Genomic DNA, 21734 nt, shown 5'->3' with positions numbered 1-21734 from the left:
TGAAAAGGTAAACTTGCCTGTTCTGCTGTCTGCCATTATCCCTGCTTGTCTCCCTGTAGGGCAGTTAAATGCATCTGCTCCCTAGCTTCCATTTTCTCTTCAGCAGGCATGTGACACAACAGACAATAGTGCAGGCAAACTGCTCAGATACAGAAAGCTGCTTTGGAAGAACAGTATCTTGACAAACTGTAAAAACCACCATCCCCTTGTGAAGAGGTATGTATGCAAACGTTTTGCCAGTCTGTAAAATAAAGCTATGGCTAATGGCTACTAAACCATGTGACCCAAGAAAGCAAATTTAAACATTTTCAACTTAATAAAGTGCTGTGGGGTGAGTTTTGCGCGACAAATCACAGAGAATCACACTGTTAAACCACAACTCATAGGTTTTAGAGGAAAAAAATGTAAAAAAGTAAAGCTTACCTCTGTGGATGCATTGTTAACACAGTGTTATGTCAATACTTATAAAACATGGAGGACAGGCTCTCAGTACTCAGACAGAAAGGGCTTGGCACTTCAGCTTGATGATCTGTCTTCCTAATAAAAGCTAATCCTGGATTGGCTACTTTGGAAAATCTGAATGTAAAGCTTCAGGGGATTGGCTGAAACACTTCCTGAGCTATTATCTTTGTGCAGCTCTGGCAAGCAGGAGCCATCCTGTGCACAGAGAAGACAGGCTAAACTAGGCCTGTTTCAGCAAAAGAAACTTAAAAAAAGAGCCACACACATACAAACTCCTTGCAGAAAGCAGATTTTCAAGAAGAATAAAGTGAACACTAAGTGCTAGGCTAAATAAAGAATTTCTCAAACCACATCTGTTGCTTCTGCTTGAGGTTTTCTAAACATGGAGGTTTCCCCAGGTCACAAAAGCTGTTTTTGCTACAGAGAAACAGCGATTCTGAATAACACTGTGAAAAGCACACTACATAAAGGAAGGAAAATGTTTTGAAGCAGAACACACAGACACAGATACAGTCAGATACACAAACATATAATAAAGGATCAAGGTTAGTGCTGTAGTTCATCAATTATATAACATCTACACAGCTCAAAAAGCAAATATGATTCTCTCTCCTACACACACACACACAGAACACACAGACACACGATTGCCGTGAGCTGTAAGAACCCACATTCTGGATTTTTACCCAACATACGTTGCAGTGCCTAACAAAAGTTGGATTATTAACCAGGATTCTGATTTCCTAATCACTTACAATGTCCCTTTCCTAATTAAATATAAAGGATGCAGAAAATAGCTACGTTTTTCAGTAGTATGCTGCATGCTGTTTTCACAAACTGCCCTTCCCTCATCCCTAAGGCCTTCTAAAGTTGTCAGTTAAACAAAAATCTCGCTTGCCTATTAGTCTGCTGCAGCTGCAGCTTCCTGTCCATTAACCCTATCACATTCGGCTCTTTTTAAGATGCAGGCCTTGTGAAGAGTTGAGTTTCAGTGTGTGGAAAAATACCAGAGCTGCTTTCAGAGCAGGGAGGAACAATGGGAGTGCAGTCTGAATTTAGAAACATTTCATGTACAGCCCTCATTTAAACTAGGTCTCTAAAAATGGGAAGCAATTTTAAAAGGTTGTTTTAAAAGATAATTTATTTACAGTGCAATCCCGAACGTAACTACTAATAAGTAACCACTGTTGTTTATCAATGGTACAGGTAAGTATACACAGGACACTGTAGCCAAAACTGGATACCTGATTTGGGGCTAGTTCTTAAGCACTTCTATGTGTGTGAAAAAGACACACACCTAGGCTTCATTCTTTTCCAAAACAGCCAGTATTTCAGTTTTGCTACGATAGGCCTTAAAAGATGTTGTTATGCTGAGGAAAAGGAAATAGTTCTAGATGAAACATTTCAAAGAACAGGTTTTCACACAGGTTCTCCAGTAAATGCTTACGTTTATGCTGACCTTTTTCTGTATTCACAGCTAAAACAGTTAAGAAAACAAAAAGCCCCAGCTGCACCTACAAATTACCATGCAAAGAAACGTGTATACGAAAAGAGAAAGGCATATTAGCAACCTTGTATATGAACAGACCAAAATAAGGAAGTGTGAGTTTGCTGAAAGCAATTAGTAAAGAAAATAAAGAGTTCTGAGTATAAACCTCAAATAATATATAGAAAAGCCATGGGAGCAGGGAACCAATAAGCAAAGGTGGGTAGGTACACAAGCAAGCAACAGCATTCTGTGGCCGCAAAATAGAAAGGCTAGCAACCAAATTAAATCTATTTCTTAATTGCCCCAAATCTCAACACTCAGTAATGTAATCAAAGTTAAGACCGAGGGATGAACGGACACGGACACACACACACACACACACACACACACACACCTTTTGATTGTGGATTTCACTAAGTCACATGTGCATAATCCAAGGCAAAGAAATAATCCTAGGCTCTCTTGTCTCATGCTGTGGCCATGCTTTTCTAAGATAACCATCATCTTTACACTTCACAGGAAAACTCAGTGCTTATGCCACTAAGAAGATGTATGTCCTTCACCAAGGCTGTTTTTCAGGCTATACCAGCAAATTATGCTTAATACTGATTTGATATACAAAATTCTAGTTTCTGCAAGGCAGAAGCTTTTTGACTTTCAAAACCTAATCACTGTTTTTCAGGATGGTGAGCAGCAAAACTCAGAATGTACCTTCACAGTTTTTGTCCATTTTCAAAATGCAGCAGGAACTGAACAATATAATAAAGAGAAATATATATGCCACTTACCCATCTTCAGTGGAAACTAAGATAGGCAATTTCTGAGGAATTTTGCTAACCCAAGCAAAATCCCAAAGTGTTTAAGGGCAGTAAAATGTCCCCCAATGAAGCCATGTGTATTGTGTCGGAAGGGCACATTATCTGCTTCCCTGTGTCATTCATATATGACATTTTTAAACCACAATTGCCTGAAACAAAAAGGCCCCCAAATGCCAAAAATCTACAGATTTCATTGAATCTTTTTGTTTGTGAAATCTTTTGTGAACATAAAAAAAAAATTGTGGCTAAAACTTGGGGACATTGTTTACTACTCTGTAGGTGACAATATATTAGAAATAGGTCTACATGTGTGCAAATTCAACAATGAGAAGTAAAGTAAGCCTACAGCTTATGTGGGGGTTATGTTCCAGGGATTGTGTCTAAAGTCAAAATTCCATATAGTTAAAACACACTAGGTTCAATGGTGGGTGGGATTGCTAAAGTCATTTTTCCTGGAACCCCACCTCCTTTTTAACCCCCTTTTTTGCCAAGTTAAATGTGCACAAGTTAAATGTGCGTAAATTGTGGGCTTGCTGTACACCAGTGGGGGTGGAATTTTTAACCCCATTTTTGCAGCAAGAGGGAGCTGGAAATAGCAAATCTACTAGGTTTTCTACTATCTGAGAGCAGAATACTGCTGGAATGCTGTGTCCTGTTCTGGGCTCCACAATTTAAGAAGGGTGTCGGTAAGCTGAAATGTGTGGGCGGGAGGGCAACCAATCTAATAAAGGGTCTGGAAACCAGGTCTTATGAGGAACAGTTGATGGAGTTGGGTATTTTTAGCCTGGAAAAGAGGAGACAGGAGATATGAAAGCCATGTAGCTTAGGGGCTGTCACATGGAAGATGGAGCAAGCTTGTTTTCTCCTGCTCTTGAGGTTAGGACTCGAACCAATGGCTTCAAGTTACAAGGAAGATTTCAACTAAACATCAGGAAGAACTTTCTGACGGTAAGATCTGTTTGACAGTGGAAGGGACTCCCTTGAAAGACTGTAGACTCTCCCTCTTTGGGTGTTTTTAAGCAGAGATTGGATGGTCATCTGTCTTGAATGCTTTGGTTGATATCCCTACATTGCATGGGGTTGGACTAGATGACCCTTGGATCCCTTCCAACACTGCAATTTTATGATTCTGTACATGTTTATATCCAGGAGTCTCAGAGACAGTTTTTATAATTTTAGGATACCCATTGTGGAGCCCTTCAGAGGTTCCTGGACCCCAACTTTCATTAATCCAAGCTATTGGAATCATGATTAGTCTAGCAACATCTGGAGGGCACCTTGTCGGCAACTCCTGATAAAAGTACAGAAATCTATGTTTCTAATCTAAATGCAAAGGAATGGGCGGTGACAACCGACACAGGATCAAATTCATTTCCTATAGGAGAAAGAAGGAATCACCAGATAGTACTGCTAATCTATGGGATATTATTCAGTATTTGAAACTACTGAATAATAAAAGACCACACACTTAACCTGAATTCTTTATTATGATTCTGGTAATTCTTTGTATCCAGTGGTTTTATAGATCAAACGATAATCCAATAGGAGTTTATATCAGATAGTTAGAAATCTATATCAGATAGTTAGAAATCTGGTCGTGTTTTAGAACACTACCTTAAGAAAAACACTTTAAGATAAGAATCAAGAACATAAGAAGAGCCTGCCAAAACCCCTTTAGCTCTACCTCACCTCCTCTTCCCAACATGGTCAACTGGTACGAGTGTTGTGACAGTGAAGATCACTAAAAAGGACAAAAAAGCACAACCAGCCTCTTCCCACAATCAACATATAACACATACAGCTGTCGTGTTTTCAAATGGCTGCTATACTGGAGAGTACAGGACTGAAGTTTGAAGGTATGGTTATGGTCTGAAGGAATAGGAGGGCACCACCTTGCTAAAGCTAAGCAGGACTAGGTCTGATCAATGCCTGCTGGGAGGCCTCCAGGGAACTATGTGTATGCTTCCTTGTGTTCCATGTTAGAAGAAAGGAGGAATATAAATGTAAATAATAAACAAACAAATACACTCGCTCTTAGATAGGGAGAGACTGAAAGCACAGTAACGTTCTATCCATGTAATGGGAGAGCCTGAACACAGACATTAGACAACCAACACTGTACAGTAATGGACAATTATAAAGTGTGCTTCCTGGTGGTAGATGGGGGGCGGGGGGGGGAATCCAAACAGTAAAACATGCAAACCAAAGGGATCAAATCATTGCAGGTAGAGAAAGGAAAGAATATTCCTTTAGTTCTGCAGTACAAGACAATGCTGCTCATGTAGTATAAAACATTTCTTGGAAATACTTAGCTACAGCTTTAGTGTGCAGTTGTTTCAATAATATATGGCATTTCAAGAATGGGGGGGCACGAATCAATAGGCAAATGTCTTTGAAGTCTGATGCTAACATGGAATGCTAAGCCACATACTAGGCATGTGGGGAACCTGTGGCCTTCCAGTTGCTACTGGATTACAAGTCCCATCAGCTTCAGCCAGCAAAGCCAGTGGTCAGGGATGATTGTGTGAGGTGTATTCCAACAATGCCTGAAGGCAACAGGTTTTCCACCTCTGCCATAAACAATAGTTTTGTAAACCACTTGGTGCATGAGCTGTGCGTTCTGAGTGCTTTGCTCCTCCCCTTTGTATGAATCATAGAATTGTAGAGTTGGAAAGAATACTTAAGGTTGCAGGAATCTCCGCACACTATCCCCCATCCAATTTAAATCCATACCAGACCCTGTTTAGTTTTGCAAATGTGCTAGCAGTTTTATTGATGCACCACTAGGAAGTCAACAAACCATGATGGGGGTTTGACGGGGGTTTGTTTAGCATCATGTATAAACCTGTACCTAGGGTAGCTTTTGCCCTAAAAACACACACACAATCGCTAACAGCAAATCATGGTTTAAGGCTAGCTGGAGATCAGGGTTTGTTCTGGCGAAACAAAGTACATTTGGGTTCAGAGGTCACACTAAGCCCTTGGTGGTTTGTTTACCCACTTGCACAAAGGAAGGGGTGAAACAGAGAGTGCCCAAGCTACATGCACAGTGTGGCTTACTAAAACATAGCTTTGGCTTAGCATTTATATGTAATCACCACTTGTAAAACTGCAATGGTGCTTTTCTAGCAATGAGAAATGAGCAACTAATATTTACTTGAATTATTACATCCTGAGGGGGAAAGATTATTATGGGAATGTGGCTATTTTTTGCACCATGAATTCATTTTATGAACTTTAAACAGATATTTAATTTGTACTGGACTGGACACACGTTCCAAGCACAATTGCCCCCAGCGGACTGCACACCCATATTAACACCAAAATGGCTGCTAGCAGCAGTGTCAGCGCTGTAGACAAAGCTTCTTTTGCCTTGCCCTGTCTAATACAGAGGAGCATTTTGCAAACTGCACATGTAGCTCTTATTTACTCTTGGTGCTTTAAAGTTTTAATGATTCAGAAGCCAAGAAAGAGAGAGAGAGTGAGTCCACTATGGAGGCTGCCCATGTGGCTTTATTTCACTGGCAGCTCTGCTTCAGTGTTATTCATATCAAGAACAACATTCCCAAACAAATACAACTGGTATACAGTTTGATTCTCTGTGGGAAAGACGTCCTGGCTCTGGGAGTGCAATGGCGCTGATGGTGGCTGGGCACATAGCCAAAGTGACACATTCAGTCCCTGGAGGGAGGATTTGGTCACATATCAGCTAGTAATTTAATAGCAGCAATAGCTAGATGAGGCCTCAAGTTCTGCTCTTCTAAAACAACAAAATGCTTTACTGAGCTAAAGCAAAGGGCTTTTAAGTGCCAGTAAAAACAAAGACTAATTGGGGAGCCCTCTCAGGTAGTTCATGTTGTTTTGAAGTCAAAGGCAAACAGCAGATTTATCTCACTATGGTAAACATATCCTTTAAGTATTTTAAATTAGGAAAGTGGAAGAAATATTGGAGCTTGATCTTCCCCCATTTGGAATGATCTTGCATGTTAAGTCCCAAAAAGAATGAGAGGCAAAAGTACATTTTATTGGAACAATATATGTTGTTGAAAGCAAGAAAGCTTTTCATGCTTCAAGCTAAGGCAACTGAAAAAACCCCTGCTGCAATCAGTGAATGAAGTGTCTTATCCTGTCATAAAAGGCCATTAAAATGCATGGCCTACTGCAGGATTAGCCAATTGCTTTTCCTGGGGTGTGGCTATTTGAGAGTGTAGACTGTAGAAAAACAACAATGAAAAGGGAAGGACAGGCAGGAAGGCGGAAATAGAGGGCTAAAGTCAGAGATGTTAATCAGTAGCAGTCTGAAGAACCAAAGTGGTAAAAGATGAAGTGGGGGTTGGAAACCATGAAAACAAAGCCTAGAAAGAAACAGAAGGATGTGGGAGAAGAGTTGTTTTTTTTTAATCAACCACAAGCCAGTAGAAAACTCTAGAAACATGGCACTTTCCCTCAATTCTTCTCTTTACAGATTGCCTCAGAGAGAGTGCATTATTACCCATAAGGCAGAAGGGAGGGAGGGTCGCTCCCAGAAAATGCCACACATGGTACTTATGGCCCACAACACTACAAATAAGAGCTCTCCCTAAAGAGCAGCCAGTGCCTGACACAGACAAAAGAAGATGCTTTTCTGATCACAAGACATGAAAACAGTAATTGCTGAGACATGTTCAGGCAAAAAGGAAAAAGCTGTGTAGAAGAAAACAGGCAACATGAGCTATATGAAAAGGAAAAATACGATAGATGCATACAGAAGTAGGCTGCTCAACTATGCATACTACAAAGGAGTCAGAGAGCTGTTGCAGATGGTTCACTGTACCAGATAGGAGACTGAAGCAGCATACATGTTTCTGAAATGGGGGGGAGAGAAGAATATGTCCACAAGATTGATAGACAGAAGACTGTATTTCAAAAGTAACTGGAAAAAGATATATGACTTCACTGGTAGTATTATTGGCCTATGCACATTTCAAGGGTCTACATTAGTAAAGTAGTTGAGAATAATTTTTTTAGCATCATGCAAGTAATAATAAAAAAAATCCCCAAAGAGAAGTGCTCAGGTACTATATGAAACAAGTATTTTGCATAACAGAAATTAGAAATAAAACATGAGATACAAAACAGTCTTACCTAGTATTGAAAGCTTACCTTCTGATTAAAGTTTTCTAAACATATGAATTAACAAGCAAGCAAAAGGTATATGGAGGATGTTGGCAAACCATCCAGGCTAGTGAACTGGGGGGTAATAATGGGTAAATGGAATAACAATGCCAACTAGCCTTCAGCTATGCAAATCACCTTGAGGGGTAATAATAGCCTTTCTAGCCTATAGCTGCAAGGGTACTGTTAGGTGATATGACAGCGATCAGGATGCAACCTGTTATCTCTTCTTCAGTATTTCTCAAGCAATTTAGACCAGTGTTTTTCAAAGCGTGGGCCTTGGGCCAAGACTTTCAGATGGGCTTCTGTGCCAAGGCAGTGCCTCCTTATTTGTCTGCCATGCCTTCCAGTCATGCTATAGCCTTCTAGTAGGAGCAATGCCAGCAACAGCATCTTCTTGCACGCTGAGTAAAGGTTGCCTGGTAAAGAGGGGAAGGGAAGTAAGGTCTCCCTCCTCTGAGAGGAAAGGGCAAGAGGTGGTGTTGAAGCAAATTAAAAAATGAAATAATATATTATTAATAATCATAAACAGGGAAAAGAAATGAATGGGAAAAGAGGAAAAGAGAGGGAACCTGCTATAAGTGAATATAAAAAGGCCCAGTGGGAAAGGATAAAAGAAACAACCAGGGGTTGGGTGGGGGACAGCAGGGGCTGGGTGGCGGGCAGGGGAGTAGGAATAAGGCACAAGTTGACTGAGAAAGAAGAATGGGGGGGGGAATTACAGAATATTGGGGGGCATTCAGAGCTATGTGGTGCCGGAAAGAGAAAAAATATTTTTAAAAGGCTTCAGCACTTGGAACCTCTGGATTAGAATATTTTGCCTAAAATGTAGGTGCTGACTCACAATACCTCCAGAGAAAATTTTATACTTAGGTTGAGGAAAGCTAAGCTATGGAACTCCTTGCCACAAGCAAAACATTTTGACAATGAATTTAGCAATTCCCAGTTATGAATTATATATTAGTAGAATATGTCAGTAATTGGCAGCTAATTATGCCAAACTCTGCCTCCATGTACCACCATTTTGTGATTGGCTCTGCCCCTTCACCATTTTGTGACTCCCAGTAATTTTCAGCAGTCTCACCCTTTTGGTAAGAAGTTGGAGAATCTCTGACCTCCCTTTCTAAAAAACCTGGGGCTTCCCAACCAAGCATCTATTCTACACCTGTATGTATGGAAATTATTGCTACTGTTCTTTTTGGGAATCTATCTATTAGTTAGTAATCTCACACAGCTATTAAAAGTAGTGAAGTAGTATGGACAGTATGGTTGCACAGTCGTCAGCAGGGATCCTTTTCTACTGTGGTGGCCTCTTAATGGAATAATCTCTCCTCTGAATTATGGCAGGCGCTCACACTGATTATATTTATGCACCTGCTGAAATCTCATTTATTCTTCCAAGCCTTTGCTGGCAGTTAATACCAATCTCTTCTTAATCTGTTTGCTTTTGATTACTGTTTTTCCTGTTTTCCCTTTTTTAAAAAATTATTGTATAGATGCTAATATTCCAGTTTTTACCTTGTGCTGTACATCACTTTGTGGTTTTTCTTTTTTTAAATATTTTTTATTGCTTTTTAACATACATACATATCACAAACATACTTACACAACCAAGAAAAAAAAGGGGGGGAAAGGAAAAAAGAAAAACGAAACATGTAATACATAAAAACATAGACAACTCAACTTACATTGACAAACACTCATCGACTTCCCTTTATCTCAATTTCGGGGGGAAAGTTATCATATTTTTTTATCTGCAGTGGTTTTTCAATGAAAGGCAATAGAAAAATATTTTAAAATGAATAACACCGTTCCACACCCTGCCCACCATTTTTCTCACCCTCCTCTCACAGTCAATCAACATTTTGAGGGGTTTCTATGTCATTCCCAGATGCAGAAATTAAACAATTTAACGTATGGATGTATTTGGGAAGCTGTCCCTTAGGACACTTAAAAATAACAAACTAACCTTGAGTCTGCCAATACTAATTCAAGCTTTCCCTTACTTTGTAGCCAAATCTGCTCAGACCATGGACAACATACAGCTACTACTACATAGGCAAGTGAGCTCTTGCAGCAAAATGTTGCAATGCTTCTATTGAAGGTCCCAAACTCCCCATTCCACAGCCCTAATTCTTCCCACTCCCCAACAGTCCATCAGCATGGGGGGAGACTGTGGATGTGGGCACACTACATTAAATTCTTTAATTCCATATACATAAAATTATTTAATTTCCATTGATATCTATGGGCAGATGTCTCTTTTCTGACCCTAGGGACATGGAAAAACAGCTTCCTCGTGTGAACTGGAAAGTGACCTAGCCAGATAGTGTAAAAGCTTTTATAGGAGGAACAAGTGAATGCAAAAGGACCAATGATGATGGATGAAATAAATTTGGGGTGGGAATGAGGTACAAATTTAGTTTGAAAAAGGTATGGAAGAAATTACAAGACATGAGTAAAAATATCTGGATATATATCTCTACAGGAAACCTCTGTACTTAGCTTGAGGAAAGCTGAACTATGGAACTCCTTGACACAAGCAAAATTTGTGATAAAGAACTTAGCAATTTCCAAAGATGGAAACAGATATCATTAGAAAGTAATGTCAGCAATTGCTACCTGATTATGTCAAATTTTATCTCCATTTTGTGCTCTACCTCTGTACCACCATTTTGAGACTAATGCACCTTAATAAATTTTAGCCATGTCAAGTGGGCCCTGTGAGTAGAACATTTGAGAGAACTTCTGCCTTAAGCAGCCATGTTCTACTGTGCCTTATCCTTCCGCATGTAAACATTCAACCCATTGCTCTGTTAGCTCTAGTGAAATAGGATTTGCAAGTATATACTTGTTTTTAAACAAAAGCATGTTTCCCACGTTTTTGTGTGGGTTCTGAATACTTCTTGTCTTCCATTAGCACAAACTCCTTCATCTCCATTTTAATAACATTCGGTTGCAGTGTCTGATGCAATTGCCTACAGACAGCTATATGGTTGCCTTGAATTACCATATACAGCAGACTATTTAAAAGAAAGCTAGACTCCACCCATAGAATCTCATGTTTCAAATAGATAAATGGCTGGGTTAGAGGTTTTGCATTTCTGGAATTGTTCCCAGTCAAACTATTAACCCTGCCTTAAAAGACTGATATTTTGATCTAGAGCTCAGCAAACCAGCTGCCTGAAACACCTGAGTAAGATGAACCAGTTTTCTAGCATGCAGAAAAGCTGGAGGTCATAGCTGTGCATTGTTTTTTGCCTATTTGAACACCCCCCCCCCATTTTTGTAGCTTGGGATATTTCTTCTAGCAAAGAATGCACATTCCTCATCTTCCTACAGGCAACTTGAAAAACAGCAAGTAAACTCACATTGCTTGCAACAGGATCTTGACATGGTGTGAAAGCCTTTCTGATTAAACTTGTTAACTCTCAAGTGTTCTAACAAAGCTGATGCCATCAGTAAAGGACTGCTCTGGTTCTATCTTGGCTTGTGATCCAGTGTACTAATGGCAAGTTGTAACGTGCATGAATTGACTATATTTACTTGATAAAATTTATACACTGCTTGATTGTAAAAAACCCTCAAAGCAGTTTACAAAAGATAAAACAGTAAAATCAAGAAAGATTCACAACCATACTTTAAAACATTCAAAAGTTAAAATGCTAAAACAGATTAATATTATTCCAACTTTCTAAGCATCTGGGTAGGTCTGTCTAAACATAAATGTTTTTAGCAGGTGTCAAAAATAGTACAGTACAGTGAAGGCTGCCTGCTTGATCTCAACAGACGGAGTTCCAAAGTTCAGGAACTGCTACACTAAATTATCACTTTCTTACAAATGCAAAACAGGTATTATGTGGCACCTGTAAAGGCAAAGGGAATCCTGACCATTAGGTCCAGTCCTGACCGACTCTGGGGTTGCCGGCTCATCTCGCTATATAGGCCGAGGGAGCCAGTGTTTGTCTGCAGATAGCTTCCAGGTCATGTGGCCAGCATAAATAAGCTGCTTCTGGTGAACCAGAGCAGCACACAGAAACTGCGTTTACCTTCCCACCGGAGCTGTACCTATTTATCTACTTGCACTTTGATGTGCTTTCAAACTGCTAGGGTGGCAGGAGCATGGACCGAACAACGGGAGCTCGCCCCGTTGTGGGGATTCGAACCGCTGACCTTCTGATCGGCAAGTCCTAGGCTCTGTGGTTTAACCCACAGCGCCACCCACGTCCTCTGCGGCACCTGTAGGTAGTGCCATTCCGCTGATGAAAGTGGTTGAGTGGACACGTGTAAGGTAAGGCGATCCCATAAATAAACATGTCCCAAGTTGTTAAGGGCTTTATATACGAATAGTAACACCTTGAACTTGGCCTAGGAGCAAATTGGCAGCCGGTGCAGATCTCTGAGCACAGGTGTTATATTCTAACAAAAGTCTCACTCCTGGAGCAATCATGTTGCAATGTACTACACAGTACTAAAGGCAGCTACTGTGGCAAGTACTGAAAAAGTCCAGGAATGACCACAGCTGTTGAACCAGTCAGTCAGTAAAAGGTACTTCTATCCACTGAGGCTACATGGTGAAGTCCTCTCACTTCTTGTACCATGTCAACTTCACTTGGGAGGTAGCTTGTTTAAAAACACTCCACATCAAAATCATTATTTTCATGAGTAGGCAGACAGACACCTTCAGATAGACAACCTTCCCCCATACTTCAGCTGCAGGATACTCCTTAGGTACTAAAGAGTATAATGGCCTCTTTTGCACCAAGGCAGTATTAAAGCAGTTAGTCGCAAGAATTCTGAGGAATACTGGCCCAATGATGCCTGTGTATGGGGGTGTGGGGAGATTAAAAGGGCAATGCTAATACTCAAAACTGGCACAGTTCCTTTTTTCATATGCTGTGTGATGTGCAGTAATATACTATTTTAGAAATTCATATTGTTCTGGAGAACAAGCATGCAGCAGAGGCTTAGTTACATTTGGAAAGAATTTCCTTACTGATCACCTTTCAGCTTTTCTGGACCATCAGCATTTTGTTTTTTTGAATCATTATTTATAAAAAATATTTATATACCACTGTATCAAAAATATGTTCCAGCAGTTTATATAAAAACATAAACTATAGAGTAAAATCATTTTAAAAAATTAAAAAGTTAAAAGCAAAAATAAATTAAAAACAACAAAAGTTCCCAGGGAATCCTCATGGTCTATCACCGTACTTCAGGCAAGATGAGGCAGCTAAGCATTCCTTATCAGCTAAATGCTGAGCCAAAACAACTACTTTCCCAGCGTCTGTTCTCCAATTAAAATATGCAGCTGGCATAGCTCAGTTGGTAGATCATGAGACTCTTAATCTCAGGGTCATGGGATCAAACCCTATGTTGGGGAAAATATTATTGCATTGCAAGGGTTGGACTAGATGGTCCTTGTGGTCCCTTCCAATGCTACAATTCTATGATTCTATTTGGCTTTCAAGGGCGCATGAAAGGAAAACAGATAATAAAGATATGCTACATGCCTGCATGTTGCAATTAACACTGCTGAGCCAACTGACTTTAAAACTATTCAAAACATAAACACTCTAGAATTAGAATATACTGCAGAGCTCAAATACAACAGCTTTACTCATCAACATCTTTCTAGTTTTATTAAATGTTATCCATATTACTATACTAATAAAATAGAACTTCCTGAGACAAACACAAAAACTAAACCAAACCAAGGCTGGCATGAGATGTTACAAACACAAGAAAAAATAATAAAGCAGGTTATCTGGATGTTTGTGATAAGATACAGACAGGTAAGTGGAGGGTATAATCATAAGAAATGGGAGAACAAGAGGTGTGGCACACATGACTTACAAGATATACAGAAACATAAATCTATAACTGAAACTATCAGAGGCACAAGGAGTACCAAAAATAAAAGGCTCCATATTACATTATGAAATATTTTCAACCAATTAGACGTTACTTATCCCAAATTTCTTGAGAGACTTGTGGAAAAGGCCAATGTAAATTTCCCTTTATATATATTCAATAAAATCCCCACCAAAAGATGATACCCTTGATTCCCCCCCCCCGAAAAGTGAGGGTGTACAAGGGAGGTTTTTCATGTAATGCAATTTTTCATATATTATTCCACCTTAATGTGGTGTTAATTTCAGACAAAGAAGAAAATACTTTTAAAGGAAACAATAAGATATGATTTAGCCATGGTGAAGTCTGTTACTATTAAATGCATTCAAGGTTAGGGTTTACTCTTAACTTAGCCAAAGACCACAGACTCTCTTATTGGGACTCAAAAGGCTACTGGCATGACTTAATTTCCAAAGACTTCGGAACAAAGGGAGGTGGGGTTAAAAGGCAGACTACTGCATGCAATTGTGGGATGATGTCAGCTTCATAAGCGTTTTGATATTTAGTATTTTTTAAAGGATGAGCAGGCAACACTGGAGACAACAGGTGTAATGCTACTACACTGCTCATGACCAATTATATGGGTGCCAAAGTCAAACATAACATTTATGACCCATGTCTTAGATCACAGCTTATGGTAATAGTAAAGTGGCAAGACACAGAAGTGATTAGTCAAGTAGGGGTGTCAAACCTTTCTGCCTCTCACTGCTTTCCCCTCACAACCCATTCCTTCCAGCCACATTACTCCTGCTTGGCATCAAGATCAGAAATAAATCCAACTACTGGGGGGGGGGGAGGCAATTTGGGTGAGAAATTGTGGTGCAGAAGAATTCACCCTAATCAGCATTCCAAGACACTAGTTTGCAGACATTCTGTGTAGTGCAGTTCTAGGTACACATGCTTGAACCAGGCAAGTGCTAACAAATGGGTGTTGCTACTGAAGTCTGTAAGTACATGACAACTGCTGCTGGCAAGAAGCTCCTGCTGCCACTGCCATAACCCAAAATGCCAGTTAACTCTGCTGGAAGGAAGAAATTTCAAACCAATTGACCCACATAACAAACTGCTTGCTATTTTTCTCGTTTTAATTTAAAAAAAAAAATGCATTTCAGCTTGATTCATGTTCCTGGTTTTGTTCTTTGTGAACACATATACTTATTGTAGGGACGCGGGTGGCGCTGTGGGTAAAACCTCAGTGCCTAGGACTTGCCGATCGCATGGCCGGCGGTTCGAATCCCCGCGGCGGGGTGCGCTCCCGTCGTTCGGTCCCAGCGCCTGCCAACCTAGCAGTTCGAAAGCACCCCCGGGTGCAAGTAGATAAATAGGGACCGCTTACTAGCGGGAAGGTAAACGGCGTTCCGTGTGCTCTGCTGGCTCGCCAGATGCAGCTTGTCATGCTGCCCACGTGACCCGGAAGTGTCTGCGGACAGCACTGGCTCCCGGCCTATAGAGTGAGATGAGTGCACAACCCTAGAGTCTGGCAAGACTGGCCCGTACGGGCAGGGGTACCTTTACCTATACTTCTTGTGGCTGTGGGGATGCCCTCAGTTACATAATTTGTATAATGTTATTAGCTGTCCTGATGTGAAATGCAAAAAGGCAATTGATTGTTCATGAGATTAGTTCTCTAGAAACAGATAAGGGGGTGCGATGCATGATGTGATGATGGAAAACACTGGTGGTGATTACTACCAGACAATGAAAATGTTTATGACCACAATTTTTTTTATAGTTAAACTATGAAAATAACAAAAAAACCAAAAACCACTAAGCTGAGAATTGTCAGACCAAATTAGCCACTTCAGCTTCAAAGAAAGGAAAAATCCATCTTAAACTTCAAATGTGTGGCATTGGTTAACGTACGCTTCTAGTTGTCTGCTAGTCTACTAGAAGTAATAATTTCTTCCAAGTGAAAACCTTGCTAGGCCCCCTGCTGTCACCCTGCAACACTATGTATATACAGGCTGGATGGCTTACTAGAATATTTGTGGGTTGCTATACTTCAGTATTTGTCTGTCTGAGCAAAAGAACCTCTACACAAGAAAGATGCCTAGCAACAGTAATTCATTCAGCTCAAGTGTCTTCTCTTTTATCCCAAATTCCCATTCCCTAAGTTTGTGTTGGCCCTAGTTATGGGTGCCCAATGTTGCAGATTAGGCTGCAATCCTAGCCATGTCTACTCAAAAGTAAAAAGGTAAAGGGACCCATGACCGTTTGGTCCAGTTGCAGACAACTCTGGGGTTGCGACGCTCATCTCACTTTACTGGCCGAGGGAGCTGGCATACAGCTTCCGGGTCATGTGGCCAGCATGACTAAGCTGCTTCTGGAGAACACTGTTTACCTTCCAGCCGGAGCGGTACCTATTTATCTACTTGCACTTTTATGTGCTTTCGAACTGCTAGGTTGGCAGGAGCAGAGACCGAGCTACAGGAGCTCACCCCATTGCAGGGACAGGTTAGGATTGCATCTTTTGGCTATTATCTATCTTGTGAAGTTTGTCAAACATCTCAGCCCTGAATACATTTATCTGGAAGTAAGTTGGCTGCACTTATTGTAGCTTCCTTTTTCTGCCCCATCCAGGTAGTGCAGGCATAGGCAAACTCGGCCCTTCAAATGTTTTGGAACTATAACTCCCATGATCCCTAGTTAACAGGACCAGTGGTCAGGGATGATGAGAACTGTAGTCCCAAAACATCTGGAGGGCCGAGTTTGCCTTATGCCTGAGGTAGCGTAACCATTGTTCCTTTAACTTTGAACTTGCGAACTATGCTTCCAATGGTGTCTCTAGGAACATTCAGTGCCTTCACTATCCTTTTGTATCCTGCTCCTTATTTGTAAAGGGCAATTATCTCTTCCCTTACCTTCCTGGACCATTCTCTTGACTTAGTCATATTTCTAACATGCAGCCAAATTTGACACTCATGAAATACCTGAGCTGGCTAGGGGTTTGCTGTGTTCCACCTCAAGCACACCTAGTGCAACTAATGAAGCCCTTGATTAGTTGCATCAAGTGTGCTTGAGACCACACCTGCTGTATTTGTGCTGCTGTGAAGGATTCTATTCAGGGGGTGAAGTAATAGTGAGACTGGAGAAGCCAGTATGAGTTGTATTTTCAGCTGATTTTGGGGAAATCACTTTAAGTATCCATTGTGTTGAGCTATTTCAATTGCTTTTGTTTGATTTGCTCATTGCAAGCAGCTGAAAGTCTGTAAAATTTGATAATAAAGCTGATTTACAATGGGGGTTGAATAATTTCGATTGTAACTGTAAATCAAGTATTTGCTTCCAATAAAGTATACTTAGGACAGAAATTAAAAATGCTGTTCATCCAAGTTGGGTTGAGAACTCGCAAATTCACTCTTAAATATCATATTTTTTTGTGATAGGGCCTTTTGGAGTTACTCTATGTATTGCTTAAATTTAAATTAAATTCTAGCTGTAGTCTTAAATCATTTCCAAGTACAGCCTGCTATAGCCAACTACATCATACTCTGAGTAGATCCACAGAAATCAATGGACTTAAGATAGTCATGACTGACCTTTAAGTCCATTCCATATATGACTTAATCAAATATCACACAGATGCTTGTGCCATAAACAACTGTTAAATGGTTGCTCTGCTTGTGTCATCTTCTACCTTAATGTACTTCATACTTCAAGTTACCTAGTGTACCACCTACTTAACTAAAAAAAATAGAAACAAGAGAGTGACTTGGAGGAGAGGAGTAATGCAGGGTGTTAATAACTGCTTCTGCTTTCTCCTCTTGCGTTAATAGAAATATAGCACCCTCTTGTGTTGCCTTGTGTTGACTCTAGAGTCATGACAAAGTTTCATTAAAAAAGAGCAGGGGCTGTCTTTTTAAACATCTCTGAAGTATGAGTCTGAAGCAAGAGTTGCATAGCCACACAAAATGTAAAGATACTTCAATGTGCAGTTAAACAAATAAGTCATTGCCAACGCATGCATGCATGCATGCATGCATGCACATGCACAGGTCCTCCTGCAATTGCTATGAAGATTCCCATGGTGGAGAGTGAATCATAAGACAAGGAAATACCATATTACAAGGTGAATGGGAAAAATGAAATTATTTTAGACCTTGTTCAAGTAACCAGCTCAATGAATGAACCTACTGCAATTCAGCCTTTGTGTGACACTCCTCCAAGTTTCAATTCAGTTAAGATTATGTACCCATCCACATGTAATGGTCTGGTCCTGGCTTGGCCCCTGAGCCAAAAAAGCCCAGGGATGTTACATTCCCAGGACAAGGCCTGGCCAAACCCTGGAGGTCCAAGGTAGCAGCTGGGTAACAAGGCAATTCAAATACACAAGGTCTTAACAATGAGTCAAGGTTGAGCAGTCCACAGTGAGGCAGCCAAAAAGTGGGCATGGTCCAATAGCAGAATCATGAAACAAAGCCAAGGTCAAACACAGCAGAGTACTGTAGTCCAAGAGCAAGGTATTAGTAGGTGACAGCCAGGGAAGCAACCAGAAACTGGGTTGCACACAGCTGAGAATCAATATTGTTCCACAACTAACAGTCTTCAAATGGAGCATGATGTACCATATTTTTCGCTCTATAGGAAGCACTTTTTCCCCTCCAAAAATGAAGGGAAAATGTGTGTGTGTCCTATGGAGTGAATGCAGGGGGGAGGTAGGCAGGAAAAGCCCCCAAAAGCTGCACACAAGCTCCGCGCTGCTCTTGCAGGCTTTTCTTCAAGAGGGAGAAGGGACAGACACGGCCAGTCTCTTTAGCCGCGTGTCACCTCTCCAGCCGGGAGAGGGTCACGGGGCTAAAGAGGCCATAGCTCCGGGCTTCCCCGGCAGCCTCGAGAAGCTCGCAGAGCAGCGGGAAGGCCTTGTGCCTTTCCGCTGCTCCCTGACCTACTCTTTGGGGCTGGCAGTGGGGGAAAGCAGCGCTCCCCCCCACCAGCCCCACAAGCTCGGGGAGCAGCGGAAGGCTGTGTGCCCTTCCGCTGCTCCCCGACCTGCTCTTTGGGACTGGCGGTGGGCTTTCCCCCACCAGCCCCAAAGAGCAGGTCGAAAGGAACCTGAAGCCTGGAGAGCGAGAGGAGTCGGTGTGCACCGACCCCTCTCGCTCTCCAGGCTTCCAAGGTGGCTGCCTGAAGGCGACTGAATGCACTCTGAATGGCACCTTGTTTTAGAGGGGGAGAACAAAGGGGGAAAATTCTCCCCCTCTCGGCGCAGTGCCTCCTGCCGCTTTGCTGAAGGGGTGCTGGGCAGAGAGGGGGATAAATTTTTTTTCTTGTTCTCCCCCTCTAAAACAAGGTGCGTCCTATGGTCCGGTGCGTCCTATAGAGCGAAAAATACGGTAGTCTATAGTCGTCCAGACCTAGCTTCAACTTGTTAGCCCAACTTTCAAGGTTCCTTGCTTCTGAGAGCCCTTATTCTCAAGGAATCTGGTTCTTCTAGGCCTTGAGGAACACACTCTTATTATCAATACCCATAAGTATTACATTCTTGAGTACGTGAATAGAACTATATAAAATAACTATTACAGACAAACAGAATGATTTTGATTTTCTAAGCCTTATAGTTCATTTAAATAAAGAACTCAACTGAATAGGATGCAGGATATTTAGAAATTGAAATGAAACCAGTTTCTTCAGTCAGTTCAGCCAAATATAAGCTCATAGCAGTTCTTAACACCTGTATTCAATTACAAGAGATCGAAAACATCTCAGAGGTGTCTTCTTTAGCAACTGATGCTTTTTTGGTGACGTGAGGTGCACTGATGATCTTACGGAGAGGCCAGAATAACCTCATGAAAAACCTGTCGCCTTTCCATCGCATGTTGGGGGGAGGGGAGGTCTAGTATTCCAGAATTCTAATCTTGTGGAAATATAGGAGATTAAAAGAGGAACTACATGTCTAGCTGAACAATGACAAACCTGGTTATTGTCCACAGCCAATAATTGCTGCCAGTCCAGGAGCTCACCCGCCCCCCCCCCCGGCTTATGCAAGGGTTACGTTCTGGGGCCCAGAGCACATAAGTGAAATCATATGAAGGTGGAACACCCTCTATAAAGTCCCTGAACACCCATTTTTTCCTGTTCTCCAGCTCTCTCTCCTCCTCGCTTTCCACACAACTCTCTCTTCAAAAAGAGCTGAAGTCCTTGGGCAAGCTGGAGGATGTGTGGCAAAGCAGCTGCTGCTACACTATTTTGCATGTCAGCTGCCAGGCGGGGAGGCTGAGCAGCCTAAACAAATCTCTGCTCTGCCCCAGGTGTTTTCGGGGCTGCTTCTTCCCTCACTGATGCCCTCTTTGGGCTCCAATAAGGTTCTCCTCAGGAATTACAATGCCTCTCTAGTTCTCTCCCTCCATTTCCTGGCATGGTTCTATTTAATTATTTCCCAGTGTCACACATGTATGGGGTAGCACGTGAATAGAACATGTGTAAGGGTGTGTGTGCCTGTACTTTGACTCAGTATCGTCATACTGGTCAGAGAAAGTGGCATAAAACAGATGCCTCCCAAATCACGCTCAATAGCCACCTCCCCTTCCACATAGAAACCTGGATGACGCTTGTACGCATGCCACACAAATGAAAATATTGAGAATCCATTCCAGATCTTTCAAAGAAAAAACATTGTATTAGTACAGTGGAATACTAGCTGAATAAAGACAATATAATGTGACAGTATAGCAAAAAAAATCCAACCCCCCCATAAATTATACCTCTATCAATGATAAATGTGGAAAGGCCCTTAATTAGTATCTGAAGGAAGAGTCTTTTCCCCTGGGTTCAACCAGACCATATTTATCTCTGAAATGTCTGTCACAGATTAACACATTTGTGTGAAATTTCTGTCATTGATTAGCTAGTATGAAAAGTGTTAATTTAAGTACCCATCAGAGGGAAACTTTATCAAGCACTAAACATATTATTTAGTAACTGACACTCTGACAGATCACATTCACTGTTCCCTACAGGAAAAGCAGGTTCCTACTATACCGCTCTGCAGAAAATGTCATTCACTTCTGAATACCACTCTTTTTTTAAAAACCCACTAAGTAAATGACTATCAGTAGCACAGAAATCTTGGCAGCATGAATAGTAACTGCAGCTTAATGAGAAACAGCCTAAAATATTACACTGGACGCTTGGTACCACTCACTCTGAAATATAGCTATAATGGAGAAAATAATCCATAATTTGAGATTTCAGCAAGGACTAGAACCTCCAGACAATTTTTATGTGATTTGGGATTCCTTTATGACATATACAGTGGAACTACCATTTTCAAGACAAACTTCGTCACAGGCCTGACAAATCTGGAAATGTACCGGTACTTCATGATCTGTTAAAGTTGGTAGTTTTTACTTGGACGTTATTATTTTAACTCATATGTAACTACACATTCTCCATGTCTGTTTTATAGTTTTGTTTTTCATCTTTTGATTTTCATCCTTATAATTGTTTTATCTACATTATAAAAAGGAATAAAAAGCTTTACAAACAAAACATTTTTCAGGAGCAGCTATTGCAACCTTTAAGGTAGTGATGGCCAAACTTGGCCCTTCAGTGTTTTGGGACTCCAACTTCCATCATCCCCTAGCTAACAGGACCAACGATCAGGAATGATGGGAATTGTAGTCCCAAAACAGCTGGAGGGCCAAGTTTGGCCATCACCGCTAACGTATGTCAATAGGATGACTGAAATGAGGCACCACATGGCAGGTACACATGCTCCCTCCAGCAAATATTACAGATTGTTTTAACATGCAAAGCTCTTTTACTATTATCTATAAAACCTTTTACTACATTGGTTATATCTGACCTTCTGTCAACGAGAGGACAAAATAACTAGTTTGTTCAGATCACACAGAGGCTCTAGTCACTCACTGGTCAAAGTATATAAAAAGAATGAA

The 21734-nt window shown here is 41.1% G+C and overlaps 1 protein-coding gene across 11 annotated transcripts in view; it reads right to left on the bottom strand.

The window, feature by feature from the left end:
- ZMYND8 (zinc finger MYND-type containing 8) overlaps positions 1–21734 on the bottom strand; it is an 81328-nt gene that overhangs the window by 57131 nt on the left and 2463 nt on the right. For 2 of the 11 annotated variants that reach the window (XM_081916662.1, XM_081916659.1), the window contains exon 1: positions 424–546. The exons of 2 other annotated variants lie outside the window; for them this stretch is intronic. In XM_081916662.1, coding sequence (XP_081772788.1) covers positions 424–437 — 14 coding nt within the window. In that variant the 5' untranslated portion in view covers positions 438–546. Of the gene's footprint in view, positions 1–17; positions 217–423; positions 1079–7514; positions 7562–7911; positions 7996–21734 lie in introns of those variants that run through there. 7 more of the 11 variants (XR_014169678.1, XM_081916666.1, XM_081916669.1 and 4 more) reach the window with 7 other exon arrangements.

The sequence above is a fragment of the Podarcis melisellensis genome, assembly GCF_964234715.1.
Source record: "Podarcis melisellensis genome assembly, chromosome: 6".
NCBI lineage: Eukaryota > Metazoa > Chordata > Lepidosauria > Squamata > Lacertidae > Podarcis > Podarcis melisellensis.
The sequence above is the reverse complement of the archived record's forward strand: the minus strand, read 5'-3'. Positions and strand labels throughout refer to the sequence as shown.